This window comes from Haliotis rufescens, unplaced genomic scaffold (genome assembly GCF_023055435.1).
Source record: "Haliotis rufescens isolate VD_foot unplaced genomic scaffold, xgHalRufe1.0.p SCAF_12, whole genome shotgun sequence".
NCBI classification, from domain to species: Eukaryota; Metazoa; Mollusca; class Gastropoda; order Lepetellida; family Haliotidae; genus Haliotis; species Haliotis rufescens.
Window position 1 is genome coordinate 11,443,245 of NW_025963802.1, and position 16,253 is coordinate 11,459,497.

Genomic DNA, 16,253 nt, shown 5'->3' on the forward strand with positions numbered 1-16,253 from the left:
CTGTCACGTTCCTCTTGTGTGAGTCACCGCATTTCCCTGATGTTTTCTTTGATGCGGTATCCTTGCTCTGCCACACGCCGGTATTTATTCCTAAATCATGCACGAACATTTTTACCAGTTCCACAAAATCCTGTTTTTCCCTTTTTTCATGACTCCACGAAATGAATCCTGTAAAAAGTGACTTTCATGTGTGCACACAGTGTGTTTCGGTGAATGTTTTCTGATAACGTTCCTAGCTATCGCACCGTCTTTAATTCAGACAAAACTTAATTTACAACTGATAAGTTTCTTTTGCCCGGTAGTTTAAATCCTATTTTTTATCACAAAGTAAACGATCTTGTTCCGATTCCAGGATTCTTTTAAGAATCAGCTTTACTGTAGTTACTACAAAGCCAGTTCATGTTATATTGACTCATGTGCTATGTGGCGTTATCTTTTCACGAGGACATTTCTGGCACATCACAGACCATCATTTCGACCCAACATACTGGTCAGAAATGCGGTCCTTAATGACAAGGTTCCTGTACGTGGTATCTACGGCGACTAATGGTGCGACTCTCCTTGGCGCCTCGTCAACGACAGCGTCGCCGCCATGGCCAACGTTAAACGTGACGTCGATTTCATCCTCTGGTCAGGGTATGATGCTGAACTCGATGCATGTTTTTTTTTTTGCAAACAGCTTTAAAACCAGATATTGTTCTAGTTAAAAACTATGCACTATTATTTTTAAGAGGTGAGGTGAAATGGAGTTTAACGTCGCGTCCAAGATTATTGCACTTATGTAGCGACGTGCATGCACGTGTGTGTGTGTGTGTGTGTGTGTGTGTGTGTGTGTGTGTGTGTGTGTGTGTGTGTGTGTGTGTGTGTGTGTGTGTGTGTGTGTGTGTGTGTGGCTGCTTGTACTAGTCCGGACTGATGCCGATTTATAGTGCTAGCCCACTGAGATACCATGCCGCAGTTTAACATGAATACCCCAGTATACTTATTCCGAGCCGACCAGTCCTTGTTTTAGCCCCCAATGCAGAGCGCCAGACAAGTAGCATCTTTTAACGTCTTTTGGTATGATGCCGGTGGGTATCAAACCCCGGACCACTCTCCGGGCGGACGCTCTACCACTAGACAACGGAGGCGTTCGTTTTTAAAAGAATGACACCTTGCAATAATGTATTTTTTGTGGCAGGCTATTTCTTTGTTTTCAACAGTCTAGTGAAGCATACTTACTTTTTAAAATAATTTAGGTAAGAGGCTACTGAAAAGATTGGATGGTCATGCTCGGTGACTCGATCGATCATATCCCGACGGCGTTATGCATTGCTCACAATATTAATCACATTTCTCACACACAGACCCCTCATATCCATCGGAATGGCTCACTAACAATTTTCCATTGTTGAAAACATTTCTATTTCTGAAGGGACAATGTGGCGCACATAAGAAACCAGTTCCTCAGCGAAAGCCTGAATTTTGAGATCATCGAGAATATAACAGCTGCCTTAAAGGCAGAGTTTCCAGGCGTCCCAGTTTACGGGACAATGGGCAACCATGACTGGTTTCCGGCCAGCCTGTTCCCAGCACATCAGGCCTTCCTGTATAATGCTACAGCTGAACTCTGGAGAGACTGGATCGGAGACAATCAGCAGATGGACAATTTTAAGAAAGGTTACTTTCTGTCATTATCTTTGAAATGTTGTGGCGTTTTGGTTCTGGTTTTGAAACTATTTATAATTTACTTTAGTGAATATTAGGTGTGAGTCAAAATTTAGAATATGCGAGTGTGAATTACTAGAGTTGGAGTTGTCAAAATTTAAAAGTTCATAACCTGATGAATTAGCACACGAGCACATTTTACCATGTAATTGATTGAGTGCTAATCATAACATTCTAACGTTAAGGTTTATATAATCATAACTATTTCACCAATGTTGTATTTCAACATAGTGTTAAGGACTACGGGGGTAACCGTTCCCTCATACACCGTGTAACGGTTTAAGGGGATCGAATTGTGCAGAGAGGCAACCAGTAGTTTATGTGTAAATTGGGTATATTGGATCTCTCTTCTACACCACAATAACCATTCAGTTTTCCATGAATAAACAATAAATGACCAACAATTATTAACAATCAATCAACATTTATTAATAAGATCAATTAACATATTTTTATAGTTATATAAAGAATGTAAAGATCCTTTAATCAGTATTAAATATACTTACAACGAACTGATACAGTTTCAGGGGAGACAACCTAAGACTGTAGGTACGCTTCAACTTATTTCCTTCAACCTACTTCGTTAATAAGAACGAATTATAATATTTTAAAATGACTTTAACTTCGGATTCCACAAGAGAATATATCCGGCAACTTCGCACTGTATATAGAACAATGTGTAAGATTTAGAACTTACATGTACCCTCGGTTTTGAAACAGAAATCCTCGTTTTCCTACAAACCCAGCTGATCTCTGATCACGACAGCCGATAACTGTCGACATGGACGCAAGCTCCAACGTTCATACAGTTTGGCCCTCAATCTATGAAGGTTCATACTCCAATGAACTCACACAAAGTGATAGTCAATTCTTAACATTTGGCAGTTACAACAAGCTTAAAATATATTTGTATGGTGACTGAATTTTAGTTCTTACTATAATCACTTTATATTCACCCTCATGTCACAGAATGAATGCCTCTATTTCAAATAATGTCATTAATAACGTCTAGATTATATAGACGTGGAAATGAGCAATATGTATAACATGTGGAAAACGAACTGGTGAAACTAGCCGCTCCGGATCCGAATTCAGTATTTACTTAGCTCTTGTTCAGCGTATTCAGAGTGCATGGCCAAGATATGTGACATGTTAAATGTAAGTATCTTTCTCACTGATTTTGTTCTAGGTGGGTACTACACAATTAAGATAGTTAACGGTCTTAGGATCGTAGGTCTGAACACAGTGTTCTACTATACCGCGGACAGACTGACCCGTCATTTACCTGACCCAGCTGGTCAGTTCACCTGGCTGGACGGGGTACTACAAGACGCCAGGAACGCTGGAGAGAAGGTATAACTTGCATAATTACACAGTTGTGTTTGTTTGTTTGTTGTTTCACGCCGCACTCAGCAATGTTCCAGCTATATGACGGCGGTCTCTAAATAATCGAGTATTATTTACAGATCACCGTTATATAACTGGGGCGTTAAACAGCATAGGCTCTTCTTTAAACTGGAGCGCTGTAGCTATTTCAAATAGAGATGATATACATAGGTCGATCAAACCATCTGTTTGTTTGTTTGTAGTTTAACGCCGCACTCAGCAATATTCCAGCTATATGACGGCGTCTGTAAATAATCAAGTCTGGACCAGACAATCCAGTGACTGGCATCATGAGCATCGACCTACGCAATTGGGATACGATGACATGCATCAACCAAGTCAGCTAGTCTGACCACCCGCTCCCGTTAGTCGCCTCTTGCTCCCGTTAGTCGACAAACATAGTCGCCTTTTACGGCAAGCATGGGTTGCTGAAGACCTTTTCTACCCCGGATCTTCTACACGGTTGTGAACGTTGTATAACCGAAGATGAATGACACCATTCCCCTGCTTCCTCTACGCTCTCGAAATTAACAGGTGTCATATACGTACATGTATACATTCAAATATATAATTGGTGTCTGCAGCGTACCTGAAAATAATATGTGTGTTCTGTCCGCTCTGAAATAACAGGCATCATATGCATTCCTCCAAATAATTAAGATGTGTGTTTTACGTTGGCTGATGAATAAGGATTGTTCTTTGTGTTCTCCCAAATAACAGCTGTCCTCTGCACTCCCTCAAATACTGCTCATGGATGTACACAGTGCGATTCAATTTGCATACTTTATTAGAAAACGCATATGTCCCCTCACTCATGTCTTTGCAGGGTCGTTAATATACGTATCATGTGTTTCTCTCTATTACGGATAGCCCATTTGAGTTTAAATGTGACAATAATTGAATCAGACCAGATGTTACAGGAAGTGACAGGAGATGCTCGTTCACAACAAACGTTGCGTTGCGCTCACGCTGATTGGCTGAAAATATTTCTCTCTTTTGGGTCCATTGGCTTAATCACGCAGGAAAATACAACTTTCGATCGCTGCACGGCAGGGTGGATCGTAGGGCAACACTGTGTGTTAACGGGCCAGTACGTCGACGGTTCTGAGTGCATGAAATAATTTCCGAGAGTGACATCACACCTTTAGTTCATGCACGATTAAAATTTTGAAGCCAAAACAATAGGACTCCGACCAGAGAAGCCAACACCCAAGCGCTGAGCAGAATAACTGGCTTTCATTGCGAAAATATAAACGTGAAAAACTATTTCCTGACAGACAGACAGATAATTTATTAAAGTCTCACCTCGTTAGCTACAAATACTTAAATATTTTCAAGGTATGACAATATGAAGGTGTAGCACGAGCCACTCTAAGCAGAGTTATCAGAGACTAAAATTATTGTGTAAAAGCGTGTGACATATAAATACATGAAAAAGATCCTAAAAACGTTAATAACACTCATCGTAAATATCATTTGTATAAAGCCCGTGTTCGTTCTAATAAAATTCTGTTGCAGGTTTTGGCAGATGTAAAAATCATTTCTGGGCTGGAAAGTATAAAACCTAGCTTCTGGTTATCACTAAAATCGTTAAAATCAGGACAGATTGAATTGCACTTTGAAAGGAGGTGGCATCTGTAAGATTGGTACTGTGGGCAGTGTAATAAAACATGTTTTTCTTCCTCAATTGTATCTCTGCATACATAACAAGTTCTTTCTTCAATAGGGGTAACGTCCAGTTTCTATGTGAAGCGGCGCAACTCCGCACCGGAATCTTGAAAGGGCGCTTCCGTATGACCGCTGAAGCTCACCCAACACATAGGATTCGACTCTATATTCGACTTTAAAAGTGACGTAGGTTCTCAGCTCATTTCCACCTGTTCCAAGTACGCTATATTTTTGATTGATCAGCTTCATCCAATTTTCTGGGAACTGTTCAAATATCTTTTCCTGAACCGTCCTTGTGACGTTACATTTGTCATACGTGTAATTAATGTTGTTAAAATGAGATAGTCCAAGTACATCAAACTTCAGATGTATTCTAAAACTTGATTCCGTTTACGTCGCGCCGCCCACCGATAGGTCCAATTGAGAACTTGATGTGCTAGACGTCCAGGATCCATGGTGCGTAATCTCATGTAAAGGCGTGATACAGAGTCCCACTGCCGCACGACGTGGGCAGTCCACCCCATGTCCACCTCCACCGACAGCGGCGTTGGGCGTGTGTTTCCTTACGTTCTGAACGGCTTCAATGCATGACATGTTGTACGTCCCCCATATTGCTGCACCGTACTCTATTAATGACCATACCATGGAGTCAAATAACTTAGTAAAAGTCTTGTACTGCATACCTCCAAGAGCTTAATATTTAGATATGAGGAGACCCAGGGATCTACTCGCTGAACTGACTGCTGCTCTGGCCATACGATTATAGTCGAGATGTTCTGTCGAGAGAATGCCCAGATAGTTATAGCAATCGACGATCTCCAAGATCTGACCCCCGCACTTGAAAATACAATTAGTCTTCATAGTTGAGGAGCTCCTGAAGTGTACGACTTTGGACTTGTCAGTTTTCACAGCCATCGAGTTGGTCTGACACCATATACTCAAGCAATCCAATAGTAGATTTAACTCGGATTCCGACTCCGCAAGTAGGACAATATCATCGGCGTATGCAAGTATACCAACAGTCATCTCATCGATAACAACTCCTATGGACGTTTGGTTTATGGTAGCGATAAGGTCATTTATGAAAAGGTTGAAAAGTACCGGTGATAACATGCATCCCTGCTTTAGTCCACATTTTACATCAAACCATGGTGTTGATCTTCCGTTGAGTCTGACAGAACATTGCACGTTCTTGTACAGTGATGTAATAGAGTTAAACATTTTACCTTTTATGTGCACTTCAAGCAGTTTAGCCCACATCTTCTGTCTATCAACACAGTCATACGCCTTTCGGAAGTCTATGAAGGCTGCATATGTTGGCTTCTTAATCGATTTCCGTGTTTCTATGATAGAAGTAATAGTAGAGATATGCTCCGTTAACGTTGTTGATCGTCCTTTTCTGAAACCGTTCTGGTTATCTTCTAGTATGCCATGATCCTCAACGTATGTTGAAAGACGTTTATTTAAAATGCTGCAATAAATCTTGTAAGAAGCTGTCGTAATCGTAAGACCTCTGTATGAGAGTGGGTCACTTCGGTCTTCAGTAGAAGCCTTCGGAATAGGGTTGATGATGCCTTTACCCCAACTGGCAGGGATACACCCAGAGTTAAAGCACACTGTGAAGAGTATGTGAAGATATTTAATACACGTGTCATTACATATAACCACCGCAGGGACGTTGTCTACACCACATGCCTTGTATTTCTTAGCGTGGATTACAGCATACCTTACTTCTTCAATAGAGATAGGCTCACACATCGGTAGTTCAGCATTCTCTAGTTCTTGTGGGGTGGGGCAGTCACTGGTGACGTTACAGTTCAGAAGTTCAGAGTAACTGTTTCTCCATTTGGACATCGAAATATGAGGCTCAGTACTTTTAGAGCCATCGTCAAGTGTAACTTCCATCGGGATGTTATTCAATCGTTCACATCCAACTCCTACTTTACAAATTTTCTTCCAAAATTGTCCCATGTCTGTATAACACAGATTCTCTAGCTCATTAAGTGTAGCCTTCACATATGTCCGTTTAGCTTTCTTACACTGCTTCCATTCCAGAAACTTACCTCACGGAGAAAGACGAGCAGGGACGAGTAAGCTTGGGGTTTATCGGGTATTGTTTGCAAACAGGTTCAGTGGTTTTATGAGCAGTTCAACACCAAATTCCTCGACCTCGTCCAGAAGTACGCGGACATCATCCCCGGGATGTACTTCGGCCATGACGACGCTGAGGGACTCAAACTGTTACTGAAGAAAGACGGTAGGTCACCAGAGCATGCTGTAATGTGGTTTAGCAATTGCATCATTCCTTTGTGATTGCTGTACGGCTGGCCCAGTGTCGTAGATGGCGGGTTACACCCCTTAGACGAGACAGGATTCGTTGCACATTAAATGTTCATTGTTCATGGTGACCATACACGTGTTCGTAGGTGTGAAAACCGTGTTAACGTCTTGGATCGGTGTAAACTGGGCTTTACTCTAACATCAGCCTGACATGCCATAATGTGCCTGATGTGCTGTTCAAATCAGCGGCTGAACTAAATTTGTTGCAGAAAAAAATGTCATCCTAATGCCGAAACTGTATATTTATTATTTACGCATTTCGTTTGTTTACCGTAAATCGAAAGTAGAAGTAAGAATTGTTTACGTATGCTGCGCCCTGTGTGTTGCCATACCGCTTGCTGCCTACCTATATCCCACTTCTTTTTCCTATTTTGATTGGCGTAATTATGTTAAGTCACATAGTTCCCATTGAAGTTACGTCGTTCTTCAAAAATGTATATCCTTATAAATTACACAGTTCCATAAGTTCCATTAACAATATGGGTAGTCTTGTAGTCGGTGAGTGCAATTACCCAGAAGAGTTCAACGTTCAAAGTCGATATATTGGTGCTACCCTCAATAAGAGTCGAAACAGTGGCACAAACGCTGATGTCTGCTTAAATGCCGAGATTCCAATTATTGTCCTTTCACTTCTTCTTTACATGGGGTGTAGCGTTCATTAAACTGATTCATATCAAGCGTTCATGTGGCCTTTAGGATGTCCGTACACGTATGCTTGGGTTTATTTCAAGCAGCCCTGTTTGAAATCCGGATCAGATCTAGACTAGGAACCCAAGGGTTGGATGTACCCAGACGTCGTGGGACGTTTTGTATAATATCAACCACTACTTCTCTTGGACATTGCTTGGGTACTTACATGCCACCATGACTTAGTTTGAATATTGTTGACACTGAGACAAACAGCACTTAATCAAACTCTCCAATTAAGGCATCCAATGTACACGAAGTAAAATAAAACACTATTATTTGTAGGTACACCGGGTATTCCGATGTTCATAGCGCCATCGGTGACACCCTGACGCTCCAAGAGCGGAACAGCAAACTTAAGCAATCATTACTTGCAAACATGGCATGGGGTATTTTGGATGGTTTTATTTCAGTATCTGTATGACAGGCTTAACTGAAGAAACCTAGACTTGCTAAATGTTTGTTCCAGTGATTTATGGCAGCTTGCTGCTTGCAGTTAAAACGTTGTTCGTGATATATGTTGTTGACACAAGTTCGATATGACGGGTAATATATGGGTTGACTTTAGAACTGTGGGAAGGGTTAATATCTATGAAACATTCTTAGGAGAGCGGGGGTTGCTGAAAAAATGGAATTGGACTTTGATTCGTATCGGAAGTACCCAGATGGATCCCATGAAATAGGTTGAATTACCAGTTTCTAATATGCAGTCACAGAGGTAACCAATCAGTGTTCAGAAATACGTAGAGATATTGCATCAATGATTATTTTCACTGCCCGTACAGTCGCTTGTCACGCTCAGTTGCGTTGGCCGGATAATCGACACACGGCAGTTGATGAGCCCTAGCGGACAGGGCAAGACAGGGGAGTAGAAACCAGATCTTAGTTCTTGTTGACAGCTTTGTAACAGGAAACGTAATTCAATGAACAAACTTGCAAAGCGTCATATGACAGAGTACCCTGGCCGGAATAAGGTTAAGTATGGACGAGGTATGACCAGGCTTACTTTTTGCATTTCAGCAAAGAAACAATTAAGGTAAACCTTTAGAAAAAGTTTTGAAGATGGAAAGTTTTGATTTGTTGACATTAATGTGAATTTTTGTAGTTTTTCCAATGTATGGATAACAACATTGAATGATCTGTCAAAAGGGCTGAATTTGAATATTGGGCTGTGATGAACTCCTTGGTTCGAGTTGATTTCCTTGATGTTATAAATCAAAATAGTTGGATGCTTATCGTTGGATTTTCTCCAAAAGTCTTCAAATCTGTTCCGATATATCCGATTATTTTTAAAACAATGCTTACAAATTAAGTTTGCATTTGGCTAAAAAGAAACCCTGTCATACAACGTCCTTAGGTAAACGATTTTTATGTGTCTGTATACTGATTAACACATTTCAGCCTTGATTCAATATCGAAAAGAAATGTTCGCAAAACAGTCAATAATCTACATCGTACCCTGATACTATTTTACATTCAAAAGTTTTCACAAAGCAACAGGGACCTTTTTTCCAACCATGCTATAGCTGCCCTCCACATCTGAATAGTCTTCCTTGGCTCGTACACCCTCGTCCCAGGAAATGATCTGAATTCCAACCTTCTTCCATGTAGACTTCAATTCATCTCTCGACATCCCCAAAGTGCCGAACTTCTTTTCTCCCACTGTGTAGAAAGTTCCTCCCAAACATCCACAGATGACCACGTGGCCACCGGGTTTTAACATTCCGACCATATTCCTGGCGTACCGCTCATAGGAGGCCAAGTCTGTGGCAACTGCTTCCAGACAGAAGGATGACGTGACGATGTCGACCTGCGGAAGGAAGTTTGGCGAGAAAGGGTTATCGTCCCTGATGTCGCAGTGTAGAATCCCACAAATCTTGTCTCTAATACTTGCCGCTCTCTCGGGGATATCAGTTTTGCTGTAAACAAAGAAATTGTCACTTATGATTTCGCAAAAAGGTGTGCGTCTTATGTTCTTCCATTGGCATATGTCACAAATACATGGAAAGGCAAGTCAAGTGCTAAACAGAACAAACACGGGAAAAATTGGCACAAGTTAAAACAGGGAATTGCAATGACATAATGATTGATGCTTCAAGTTTGGAATTTTTTTCCAATAAACATTTTGAAAGCATTGCTAAGTCATTGGATGCTGTAACCCTGATCAAACAACAAACATCCTAGAAATTCGATTATAAATCACAGTGCCTCCCCGCTAGGCTGAACCCAAGAAGTCTGCAGACCTCGCTTACCTAACGATTACTGTTGCATGTATACAGAGGAACCTTCCGTACCAATGATTCGGTAAACGAAATTAAAAACGTAGGTGCCTAATTCTAAATCAATCTACAATCACTACGATATAGGCCCATGTACCTTGAGAACCACTGAACTTGCATTACCCTGTGATAATATTTTCAGTTACTGATAATGACTATTTACGTTTAATCTTCTGATTTGCATATTTTTTGCATACCTATTAAATCTACGGATTAACTGACTTTAGTTGTCAAAATATTGCCTATTTAATACATATACATTTGATGTAATAAATGATTTTGAAACTGAGTGAATCATGTAACAGCAATGAATCCGAAAGAAGAGTCTATATTAAGAAATCCTAACTTGCCTTTTCCCTTCTATTTTGAGTACCATTTCAAATATTTTATCAAAACTGAATTCCAAAGATCCATCGCGCCATTGCTTTAAGATGTCATTGTTACTCTGGCAGAAGTCTGACAAGAAGATGTTGTCACAATGTTGTGCTGCGCTAATGACACTGTATATTGTTGGACCTGTCCCAATATCCAAGAGCGTCTTCCCTTTGACAGTACCTGGAACAAAGCATAAGAATAGGTAGTTCTCCCCTCCACTTTACTACCACAACCATCAGCTATTTTGAACGCACATTGAACTACACTATGTTGTTATTCACGGATTACTAGGATGTACAGGTATGGCGTTAGCAAGCCCATAAACCTAATCAGATCGATTAAGTGAGTGAGCTAATATTTAACGTCACCATAGCAATATTTCAGCCATATTGTGACTAGAGAAAGTTTAACTTTAACAAAATCATTAAGTGTACTGTATAAGCATCTGTCGCCGATGGACAGTACAATAACTAGACCATCACATATTTAGATAAAACTTGTTTTAGAGCAAGTAAAAGAATGAACGACCTTTCAACAACACGGGCTATTGATCGACAGCACCAAGGTAGGCAACCATACAAGGGAACGTGGGGATTTACGCTACTTCTGATCCCTGCCCGTTTCCAAGCATTTAATTGATCAGGGCAACCCAGATTCGAAGGCACAATCGTTGGCTTCTCGACTCAAAGGAAAGATCGCCCTTGTGCAAGACTCATTTCTTTACAAGTACAAAAGAACACAGTGACTGCTTTATTGTAAGCAATCCGACAAGCACAAAATGAGTACATCAACACAAACAAGCAATTTTACCTGAGTTAAACGCTTTGTGATAATTGGTCAATATGAATGACATTAGGTTCGCAAGGATAGGGCTCGGCTCTGGGTCTTCGAATATTTGTATGTAGTAATCTGGGTCAAAATCTTTAGCGTAGTCGTCACATAAGGCCATTGCTTCATCTGCCATTGTTGGTTCCTTTCAGCTACTTCAAACTGAAAGAATAAGACGATTCAATACCAATGACATGTAAGAAGCACAAACAAAATTGTACATTCATTTTCCTAACAATTGTTGAAGTTAAAACCGCAGTGATAAGTCAAGACAACACAAATATGGATTTCAGGTGCCATTACATACTTGACACGTTTTTTTCATAATACAGTGTAAGTAAATTGCACCATCAATTAGCAAGTTGTCTGTTTTCATCAAAATGTACACGTATATACCTAGTTTGTATAGAATGCACATGCAAACTCCAAATTTCATGGGTTAGCATGTTAGCGTTCCCGCAGACTAACGTGCAAAGTCAGTGCAGAACGTGAATTAATTACTAATTCAGTTTATATAGTGTAGGCGAATGAAATATGGACGTTATCTACACCATATCAACTGAATTAAGATGAGTTTTGTGTGGATGCGCGGTCAACATGCGTGACAGAGTTAATAAGGTACAGTTTTAGAGGTTATCACGCGAAAGTGTTTGGGGATAGTAAATCTCCTGTATTAGGAATAGAATTATTTTTAGCGAACCTTGGCGAGCTAAATATATAGTGTTTATTCCTAATACAGGTTATTTACCGTCCCCAAACACATAAGCGTGATAACCTCTTTATCATATAATGTCATTCTTCAAATCTGTGCTCGAAAAATCTCTTCCCATCCCTCACAAAATTACCTAAACATTGCAAGCGGTCACGGAATGTGCGCATTAACATATATTACGTCAGTAGGTAAGTGATATGTCAGTCGGACAGTCAGTTTAGTCCCAAATGAAACTTGTTTCTTATACTAACTGTGGCCTATAACTTCATATAGGTAAAACAACAACTGCCCACACAAATTGTTTTACTTGCCTTTCGCAGCAATCCATAGGACTTCCCGCTAGAGTAACTGTCCTTTATTAAAGGGAACCTACTCTTACACTAGTCTAAGAGACGTCACGTTTTTTAGAGTCTGCCTTTTGTGATATAAGGTTACGGGGTGCAGTCAGATGTCCACACAGAGACAAAACGAAACAAGGTAACACAGTTCGGTCAAGTCTAACTGTTTTAAATTGGGAAAAAGGTTCCAGGCATTGATACTGCAACTGATCCCACTTAGCTAGAGTCGTCGCGAAATTGTTTCGCAATTTACATCTCCAACGTTACCAAAACCTGTAAAATGCCTAAGCTACGTCACAGTTAAACACTGATTTTAATTATTTTAATTAGACTATTCTTTTGATAATGACAGCAATTATGCCAGTAGTTTCTCCAGATTCCCGATGGTTAATTCTGACTGGATCGCCGAATAATAATGGCGACGCGATATTTGTTTGTAAGACAGAAAGTAGTCCCTACTTGAACATTGATATTTGCCTCTCTCTCTGCATATGACCCCAACTGATATCGTTTTTATCCGTTGGCCTTCTCCTTCCGAGAAACCTACCCATTATATGATAAAACCATTTATCCGGTCAAAACATTGATATCTTGTTCGCAACATACAAATTTCTCATTCTAAATATCGCGTTAATGACATCAATAAATTATTTTGATTTGATATTTTGATGTGTACACATCGAGTTAGTGATTTGAAAAACTACTTGCTTTTTGTTAATATTAGGAATTCTATGTTAAGATAAACTATAATCGAATTGTTGATATCAATAAAAAGTAATTTAGAAACCAACACTAGCTTTATATGCAAAGAAATACAAACAGAAGACATGGTTATAGAGTCTACATTCTTCAAAATGCCTTACCTCTTGGGACTCTGGAGTAAATGGCAACTACACGATATGCCTCAATATATATACATGTACATCACAAAGTAACCAAACCCATAAGTATCATATAGCAAGTCTACGATATCCAGTTACATCAATTTTATTTACTGAGTGACAAATGAAACCCTAGCAATCATGTGTTTTTATTTACCAAATGCAATATTCATTGTTATTCTTTGTCCCTTTTTCGTTTGTAATTTAAGGACGGGAGCTTTTTACAACAAGACAATATTCTATTATTATATTAATTAAATCGACAGCCTGACGGTTCTCCGCGGGTCGGATTGCACCGTCCTCCGCTTTCATGGGAGCCACAGTCGCCCTTCCAAGCCCCCACACACGGACGTGTAAACACTGTGCGGAGTAGGCCAGGCATAGATGGCTGTTGGAGCGGTAACCTCCCAGTGTGGCCATCGACCTGCTGACCCTACTGAACACAGTGTCCACACTGGGAATTGGACAACTGATTACAGCTGATCGTTGGGTCGCTTTCAGTTGGAGATACGTGTAACAACGTGGTAGCCAATTGTGTCTTATTTTCATCAACAGAGAATGAATACCTAGACATATGCTACCTGATTGTGTATTTGGTAAAAATGCTGCCTGTAGGCATTAAAGTATTGTACATATCTATTTCCACACAATTATGAATGTACTGTTTATATTCTTCTTCGCTACATCAGAGATAACGTGCCTCACATAGAAAACCAGTTCCTCAACCAAAGTCTAAACTTGGAGATCACTGAGAAGATAACAGACGCCTTAAAGGCGGAGTTTCCAGGCGTCCCAGTTTATGGCATAATGGGAAACCATGACTGGTTTCCAGCTGACCAGTTCCCGGTGCAACAAGCGTTTCTATATAACGCTACCGCTGAACTCTGGAGAGACTGGATCGGGGACAATCAACAGATTGAGAACTTTAAGAAAGGTAATATCATTTTGAATTCAAAATGACAGCAATGAGTACAGACACGCCTCATCTAACAATATCTTCTTGTCGAACTGATATATAACACACATGTATAATAAACATCTACATAACAGAGACAACATATTCCTGAATCAAAAATGGCCCCATCCCCACCTAAACTTCACGTTATCTTACAATTGCTAAAAAGATGATTAAAATTAGGTAGGATTATACTGTCAATTGTACGATTACGACCATATCATGAACACGTGCTTATGAATCACTATCAAATAGTAATGATACTAGGTGTTCGCGAAAGTTGACCGTAACCTGCCCCACCGTTGGCACCCGTCACAAACACATGCAAAGGCAAGTCAATTGTTCACCTTGTTAGCATTCGTTAGCGGTTTTAATCCCATTGGAATCCTACATGTGTTTCATCAATTCATTTACGATTAAAATTATGATAGAACAAAAAAAGATCCGTCATTACCAAAATGTCTATAATTATAACGAATAATTAAGTCCGGATATTGATATTGTTGTTTATGTTGAAGTACATGTACATATAATTTGATAGTCCTTTGTTGAGAAAAACGAAGAAACAGACGAAACATTTATCTCTGTGCAGAGCTCCAAATATTCAGTTCCTATCCACACCGGCATGGATGAACCAAATATTCGTTTAGAGCCCCTAGCAATTGTAAGCAGCCTCGTCCCATCCATACTACAAAAGGACGGAATGTCCTGGGAGTGTTTAACGTTGGGAAATATCTGCATTACTCTCCACTCATGAAATAAAACTCGGATTCAATGGATCGTAGCATGTGTTGTTTCTCAAGATTATGGGTTTACTTGGCCATTCTCGGCAAACATTTGAGGCGGTGGGATAACCTAGTTGTTGAAGTGTTGCCTCGTCGCGTCGACGACCCTGTGTCGATTCACATGGGTACAATGTGTGACGCCCATTTCTGGTGTCCCCCGCCGTGATATTGCTGGAATGTTACAAGTCAAACACCCACTTCTTAGAGATTTGTCAAATTAAATGTTCAAATCGTACACTGAATAAGGAAGTACAATGTCATACATTGAAAACTCAATTTATGACCAGTAGGTAGAATTTTGAGATAATTTAGAGCATTGTCAAAGTGGGACTGAACACATATTCTCATATCGACATCATATTTTGTTTTGAAATATAACCTTGGTATGATAATGTCCATGAGAAAGACATGAAACGCATTCAACGTCAGTTGACACAGACGATGTGTCAACAGCAAAGCATTTTATCACCAAAATAGGTAGATTCTGCTTTTGTAAATGAAAAGAGTTAAACCTAAATGTGTTGCAGAGGAAAACATAGTTACCAAAATATATATATCAGGCTTGACAAAAAACACAAGAAGATAATATTCTAGCTGCAACGTTTGTAATAATGAAATCTGTGGGTTCTGTTGTAGGAAGAGAAGCACACCTGGACGCAATACCTCATCGATGTAATTTTGTTGTTTGACCAGGTGAATAGTGTTTTTTTCTGCAGATAAACGGTGTCTGTGCGTGTTGTTCTATTACATTGGAATTTTGCACGTTAGTAAAATATATGTTAAAAGCTTCCACATCCTTCTCCTAAGTTTTTTACTTTATTTTAAGCTTGTCAACTGCTAGGCTTGCTTAGTATGAACAATGTAAATTAGACCCGCCTAGTGCTGTAAATAATTCGTATGTAACCATGCCGTTGTTGCTAGTGGGTTACTGTTATGTATGGATCCGTGATAAGGACATACATCAAAATGCACTATCCCATATTTTCACATATTTCTTCTTATTCGAGGAAAGTACATATATCAGGAACACCTAGGGGACAGTAACAGAACTTTGCATCTGGATGTATGTATGTATGTATGTATGTATGTATGTATGTATGTATGTATGTATGTATGTATGTGTGTGTGTGTGTGGGGGGGGGGGGGGGGGGGGGGGGCATGCTTGCTCTCAGTTTCGAAAAATGACATGAGCACTTACATAAAACGACTCAATCACCACATTACCTCCTCCATCTATGACTAGATGCTTAGACAATACCTCTCTCACTCATAGATACTATCTTCTGTACAGCGCCGTCATATAGCTGAAATA

The 16,253-nt window shown here is 39.9% G+C and overlaps 2 protein-coding genes across 2 annotated transcripts; one reads left to right on the plus strand and one right to left on the minus strand.

Moving 5' to 3' along the window:
• Nucleotides 1–1,532: 1,532 nt before the first annotated feature.
• Nucleotides 1,533–8,120, plus strand: LOC125378398 (acid sphingomyelinase-like phosphodiesterase 3b). Its single transcript, XM_048393872.1, has 4 exons — nucleotides 1,533–1,659; nucleotides 2,897–3,060; nucleotides 6,889–7,018; nucleotides 8,074–8,120. The coding sequence occupies exons 1-4, from the start codon at nucleotides 1,533–1,535 to the stop codon at nucleotides 8,118–8,120; spliced, it is 468 nt and encodes a 155-aa protein (XP_048249829.1).
• Nucleotides 8,121–9,260: 1,140 nt separating this feature from the next.
• On the minus strand, nucleotides 9,261–11,428 carry LOC124143408 (nicotinamide N-methyltransferase-like). Its single transcript, XM_046512383.2, has 3 exons — nucleotides 11,253–11,428; nucleotides 10,418–10,622; nucleotides 9,261–9,707 (listed from the first exon to the last, which is right to left on the minus strand). Exons 1-3 carry the CDS (start codon nucleotides 11,404–11,406, stop codon nucleotides 9,275–9,277), a joined length of 792 nt encoding a protein of 263 aa, XP_046368339.1. The 5' UTR covers nucleotides 11,407–11,428; the 3' UTR covers nucleotides 9,261–9,274.
• Nucleotides 11,429–16,253: the final 4,825 nt, after the last annotated feature.

Coding starts and splice junctions, on each gene's coding strand:
- LOC125378398 (XM_048393872.1), top strand. CDS start 1,533: ATGGGCAACCATGACTGGTTTCCGGCCAGCCTGTTCCCAGCACATCAG. Junction 3,061..6,888: donor CCAGGAACGCTGGAGAGAAG/GTATAACTTGCA, acceptor GTTTGCAAACAG/GTTCAGTGGTTTTATGAGCA. Junction 7,019..8,073: donor ACTGTTACTGAAGAAAGACG/GTAGGTCACCAG, acceptor TATTATTTGTAG/GTACACCGGGTATTCCGATG.
- LOC124143408 (XM_046512383.2), bottom strand. CDS start 11,406: ATGGCAGATGAAGCAATGGCCTTATGTGACGACTACGCTAAAGATTTT. Junction 10,623..11,252: donor TCACAAAGCGTTTAACTCAG/GTAAAATTGCTT, acceptor GCTTTGTTCCAG/GTACTGTCAAAGGGAAGACG. Junction 9,708..10,417: donor CTCAAAATAGAAGGGAAAAG/GCAAGTTAGGAT, acceptor CTTTGTTTACAG/CAAAACTGATATCCCCGAGA.